The sequence below is a fragment of the Nicotiana tomentosiformis genome, chromosome 11 (genome assembly GCF_000390325.3).
Source record: "Nicotiana tomentosiformis chromosome 11, ASM39032v3, whole genome shotgun sequence".
Taxonomy (NCBI): Eukaryota; Viridiplantae; Streptophyta; class Magnoliopsida; order Solanales; family Solanaceae; genus Nicotiana; species Nicotiana tomentosiformis.
Window position 1 is genome coordinate 33323162 of NC_090822.1, and position 6384 is coordinate 33329545.

At 41.3% G+C, this 6384-nt stretch overlaps 1 protein-coding gene across 2 annotated transcripts in view; it reads right to left on the reverse strand.

The window, feature by feature from the left end:
- LOC138900905 (uncharacterized) overlaps positions 1–509 on the reverse strand; it is a 30259-nt gene extending 29750 nt beyond the window's left edge. For both annotated transcript variants that reach the window (XR_011412248.1, XM_070188570.1), the window contains exon 1: positions 223–509. Coding sequence is in view for 1 of the 2 variants with exons in the window: in XM_070188570.1 (XP_070044671.1) it covers positions 223–413 (191 nt within the window). In the remaining variant the exon portion in view is untranslated. The remainder of the gene's footprint in view (positions 1–222) is intronic.
- Between the last annotated feature and the right edge of the window lie 5875 nt (positions 510–6384).

Genomic DNA, 6384 nt, shown 5'->3' on the forward strand with positions numbered 1-6384 from the left:
CAAAATTTGTTATCAACCCTAGAATATGTGTCAAAGTACCCGTAAATCCATCTAAAGATCCAGATTAACTTTTAACATCAATTCAATTACGTCAATTTACATCAAAGCAGCAGTAAATCCAACAATACAAGTTACTATTTCAATTCCCAAGATTATCTGTCGAAAGGGATTTTTAACATTTTCAGGCAACAAAGACGAGAGTTTTTTATAGATTGTTCTCACCTTCTCATCATTGCTTCTCTGTATAGATTGTTCAAGAAATCTTGTTTCTGATCGTTATGAATATCCTTCATCCAACGGTTGAGATTGCTCTTTCCATACGTTTCCACCAAGATTAAGAACTCCCCTCTACGTGCCAAAGGAAAAAAACTCTGCAAATCGGCACTGTTCGTTACACTGTTTCCGATACACATCGCATGCGGCACAATTGGCTTGATTGTCAGCCATTGTTGCTTTTCTCTTATTGTGAAGGTGAATCTATTTCAAGATGATTTTTTATTGAATATTATTGGGAGAGGAGTTAAAGATGGAGTATTTGATTTGCTTACTATATAAAGCCGTCGCCTGTTTAGTTGTGCAAGCGTAACCGACTAACCGATTAACTGTCACAGTAGGGACTTTAAAATCACATGTATTCCTATTAAGATATTTTTTATAATTTATATCATAATTAAAGGAACTAATATAATAAAATTTATTCATATCAATAACTATAAGTTAATTAAAATTTATGTAAACATCAACGCGATATCCCAACTTGTTTGGAATTGAGGCGTAATTGTCATTTCTTTTGTTGTATAAATAGTGGCGGAGTCACATTCAACCAGCCCTTTTGCCAAAAATTACAGTGTATTGCTAAAAAAATTATTTTATGTATATTTACTATATATTGACTCCCTTTGACTTTTCGGTTTTATTTTTTTAATATTTTGACATCCCTTAATGAAAATCCTAGCTCCATCACTGTGTATAAACACCAACACAACAAACATGCGGAAGATATGATCAAGATGAAGTATTTCTCGTAAATTTCTTGTAAAATTTGTTGTTATTTAGTTTATGTGGACTTAATGCTAAAACTGAGATGCCGATTTTTGTTATTATAAATTGTATCACGATTCTTTAAATATTTGTTAAATAACACAAATTTAAAATTGAATCTTTGGTCGTTTAGAAATTTTGGACATGAAAGTCTTCGGTCCTATAGCTCCTAGACAAACAATGAATAAGTAATAATGTAAACCTAAAAATGAATAATTTTGAAGCAATATTCTAGGACTAATATATAACTTAACTTTTTAAAAGCTACAAGGAGTTATTTGTTGGAATGAAGAGAAAATGAAAGAAAAATAATTAATGATAGCCAATTTAGAATACACTAGTGAATTTATTCACTCTTCGTGCATGGTGAAAGAGCCTCACTAAATTAGAATGTTCTTTTTCTAATACCCAAATATTAAAATAATCAGAAACTGTGACTGTACAAGAACTGATTATATTTTTCTAATTTTCTTTTCAAAAGATAACTGTTTACCCGAAAAATCGGATAACGTTAAATTTAGGTATGGTTCTAAGGATACGTAAATTTCTTTGATATAAAAATAACAATACTAATATTTTCACTATGAAAATAGGGATGATGAACAGGAAAATTGAATAAGTTGAGACGAAACAAGCACAAAGAAAATCTCAATGTATGTGAGAAAAGGATGTGAGTGTGTGTTTACTTACAAGGATGCTCCCTTTTATAATAAAGGGTCATTGCTTTATCTATAACAACAGAATAAATAATGCATATAGTGGAGGACCCATGATGATTTGTCTCTTCCTCAGTTCTCGCCAAGATTCTCTCCCTTGGTGCGGTTGTAACGGCTCTTGTCTCCGAGCTTGATACTGGCTCGAGCTCGGTATTAGATCGAGCCCCCGGTCTTGGTTCGAGCTCGATTCTGCCTTGGGGCATCGATATTCGGGGCAAGTGTTTGTCGGTCTAGGCATCTTCGATGAACTACGAATTGTCTCGTAGTTCGATTTGGATATGGGCTCGATAATGATACCGAGTCTTGTTGTTGATCGGTCTATTGGCTTCGAAGCTCGACGTCCCTACTTCGGAATTCGACTGAGCTCATCATGTAGATATCCTTTGATCGAAACGCCGTCGTCTCGACCGGTCTTTATGACAGAGGATCGGTTTTGACCGTACACAGATAGTCCCCTCGTTTCTCGGAAAAGGATGTGGCGAGAAACAATATGATTTCCCTACGGCTCGATCAAATTTATGTTGTCGTTTTTATCGATCCCGACCATGATGTATGTGATAGCTGTCCCATCGGCTCGGTTTTACCGAGGCATTTAATACGTGTCAGATGGTGGTCGGCCACCGCTGATACTGAACCGTCAAGCCTCAGTCTATAAATAGCCTTTCCATACAACCTTTACCACTTTGGCGCCTTCTCTTCTTCCAAATTCTCTTATTTATCCTCTCCATTTCGTTGCTTCAGAGCCGCCCACACCAGAGCTTTGGTGTTGTCAATTTTTCACTTTTCTTTGCATTCTTTCCTCTCGTATCAATGGCGAAAACTTCGAAAACCGTACCTCAGAAGGAGAAAGCTTCTTCCTCGCGGCTGTCTAATGATAAGGCGCCGGCGGAGCCGTCCGTTCACGACTATGTTCCTGGCCCGTACATTCTGAAGATCGACTTTAAGGTTGAGAATCCTTCATCCGTTCTGGGTCGATGCGAGCACGTGTCGATGTACATGTGCTCTATAACGAAGGGTCATCTCGAGGCCGTTAGAGAAGACTGCAACTGGGGTCCCGAGGTTGAATTGCAGATCCCATCTCCCGAAGAGAACGTCACCACTCATGTGGAGGAATCTTTAAGTGTTTACACTTATCCCTTCACATTGGGACCCATCGACCCGGTGATTATTGACTTCTGTAAAAGATATCAGGTCACCCTCGGTCAAATTCATCCCTATTTATGGCGTATAGTGATCTTACTGCACTTCTTCTCTATCAAAGCTGGGGGGTTGGATTTTTCTCTGAACCACCTCATACGATTGTACCAACCTCAGATATTTCGAGGACTAATCAGACTTCATCATCGGGCATCGAAGGCTTTAATGTCGAGCATCGATGAAGACAAGGATCGGGGTTGGATAGGTCGTTATATTCGAGTGAGGACCCGTGATCTTATTCCAGAAGAGAAGATGACGTTCCCCGAAGAATGGAATTTTGACCGTATGTAATTCTTGTTTGCTTTTCGTGTCCTTTTTCGATTTTTTCTGATGTCTTTCCCTGATGTTCAGCTACCCCTTGGATGCCACAAGCGGTGCCTGACCTCGAGGATTAGGTTCGAAAGTTAGCCTCGACTTCCTCTTATGCCGAACGTGCTTGGCGTGATTTGGCTAAAGGTGGGTGGGAGGCCAAGAACCATGGTGAGGTTTGTTTCTTGTTTCCTTCAAAGTATTCTTTGCGTTCTATTTGTTACCGATTTCCTCTTGTGCAAGCGTAACCAGGGACGCTGCTTTGAGGCCTTCGAGCGGCGAAGAAGGAAATAAGTCCCTGGTCCCGCAACCGGGGAAGGGTAAGAAGCGAAGAGCTTCCTCTCAGTCTGAGGACCCCAAACCCAAAACTCAGAGGGTGAGGAGAAAAGCAATTACCCTTTCGATTGACTCGGTCTAACGACTGAGAGAAGAAGAAGAAGAAGATAACTCCTCGGCCTTGGTAATCCGATCTGCGTAGGCCATCAAGATTGCTAGAGCTTCCGAACCGATAGCGGCTGCGCCTGTCGGGGTTGGTTCTGAAGTCCCGAGTCTCTACCGGAGTGCTCCAAGTGATTTGCTCGGGGCTATGACAATAGGTCATTCGCCTTCTCTCCCAACCTTTTCTGAAGAGGTGTTAAAGGAAGCTCGAGAATTGAAGACTCCCGATATCGGGGCAGGCTCTGGTGTAGGGGACCCTTTTAGGGATTGCTTTATTGGAGTCGATGATGCTTCCGATATCGGTGACGCTTCTCTTTTATTAGAGGAGGCTCAACGTTTCATTACTCGGGTAATGATTCTTCTACACTTGGTTTCTTTGTTCTTTTCCATACTTGACTTGTGTTTCTTACTGTGCAGGCCATTAGTAGGTTTCGAGTCGATCTTAGCTAGTGTGAGGCCGAGATCCGGAAGGTCTCAGGAGAGAGAGACACCCTGCGGCTTCTTTGCAGCCAAAAGGACGAGGCTATAAAGGATCTCCAAGCAGATTTGACTAGGTTCGTAAAGAAAAGGTTGAGCTTGATAAGCAGGTGAGCCTCTTTTTGTTAAAGTATGGATCTGACTCAACTGTGGAAGTTAACCCTTCGTTGTCTCAGTTGCAGCAAAAGATCAAAAAGATCGGGTTACTTCGAGAAGAAGTTGATCAAATCCGAGCTGAATGCAATCGGTGGAAGGAGACTATCGACCGCCTGGCTGCGAAAAAAGAAACCATCTTGACAAAATTATTATCGACCGACGTTCAACTTCAAAGTGTCAATCTAAAGGGGTCAGTTCAAGCTAAGAAGATCGATGAGCTTGAAACACGGCTTGCTGAGGCTAAGGTGGAGGTTGAGTCATCAAAAGTTTTGGCAGATAAGTCAATTGCTGTATATCGGGTTGATGCTGAGGCTGCTCAGATGGAGGCCCGAGAGGCGGCGAATACTGCCGATACTCGAACTCATTGGGTTGCCGAACTTGCTAAGTGTAGGTCTCGGAGGGAGACCCTTGAGGAGATACACGCTCGAGGTTTCGACCTTACTGAAGAGATAAAAAAGGCAAAAGAGCTCGAAGCGGAAGCTGAAGCCTTGGCTTCTGATGATGATGATGTCGATGGTAGCAAAAGCGTATCCGAGGATAGGGAATAGCTCGACAGTATAGTGAATGCTCCGGTGGGTGACCAGGAAGCTTAGTTTCTAATTCTTCATGTTTGTAAATTAATCATGCAGGCAATCTTGTATAAATATATAACAAGGTCGACTTGTTTTTGTTTTGTGAAGACCTTTAATCAAATGTTGATCTCGTAGTCTCTCTAATCGATCAGATTTGAAGTGATGTAGCCTTTAGGTTTGCTAGTTGAGTCGATGATTCAAACTTTGAAGAAACATAATCCGTAGGCGTAATGGTCGAGTGAGTGCTTGCTCGAACTCATAATAAAAGTAGCCTGTAGGCTTAATAGTCGAGTAAATGTTTCAAACTTTTAAACTCGAAATAATGTAGCCCGTAGGCGTAATGTTCGAGTGAGTGCTTGCTCGAGTTCGTAATAAAAGTAGCCCGTAGACTTAATAGTCGAGTGAATGTTTCAAACTTTCAAACTCGAAATAATGTAGCCCTTAGGCTTAATGGTCGAGTGAGTGCTTGCTCGTAATAAAAGTACCCCGTAGGTTTAATGGTCGAGTGAGTGCTTGCTCGAACTCGTAGTAAAAGTAGCCCGTAGGCTTAATAGTCGAGTGAATGTTTCGAACTTTCGAACTCGAAATAATGTATCCCGTAGGCGTAATGGTCGAGTGAGTGCTTGCTCGAACTCGTAATAAAAGTAGCCCGTAGGCTTAATAGTCGAGTGAATGTTTCGAACTCGAAATAATGTAGCCCGTAGGCGTAATGGTCGAGTGAGTGTTTGCTCGAACTCATAATAAAAGTAGCCCGTAAGCTTAATAGTCGAGTGAATGTTTCGAACTCGAAACAATGTAGCCCGTAGGCGTGATGATCGAGTGAGTGTTTGCTTGAACTTGTAATAAAAGTAGCCCGTAGGTTTAATAGTCGAGTGAATCTTAATTCTGGTTGCACAATAAATCTCAAGTCATAGCACAAGTGGTCATGTTTTGCGCCTATGTTCGGGCCAATCTACATGAGCATGGTTCATTTTGACCATTTTGGCTCTTACAATTTTTCCTATTGGAACCCTATTATTGTGAAATGACTTTCTTGCATCTGAACTTGATGTATTTGAGGGCTTGATGCCCCCCGGTATTCGAGGTCGATTGGAAAGAGGCCTCGGATACTGTTAAAAGTGCAGCATGATCGATAATTGCCTCATTAAAAAACTTTGACCGAAAAACCCATTTGGGGCAAAACCGGTTTAAGGGAAAAAGAGTGCAATACGTGCCTTTTGGTGAAAGATCCACCTCAGTTCTTGTTCGTACTTCTGCAGGGGTCGGTTAAATGAATATTGAAAGGTCATACCTTAGCAGTAGTACCGTTTTAGATGTGATACATTCCAACTTCTTGATAGTTATTTGCCGTTTATGATGCCGAGCCTGTATGATCCCTTTCCGACGTTCTCGAGCACCTGATACGGTCCTTCCCAGTTCGGTCCTAATTTTCCTTCGTTTGGGTTCCGGGTATTGACGGTGACTTTTCTTAACACTAA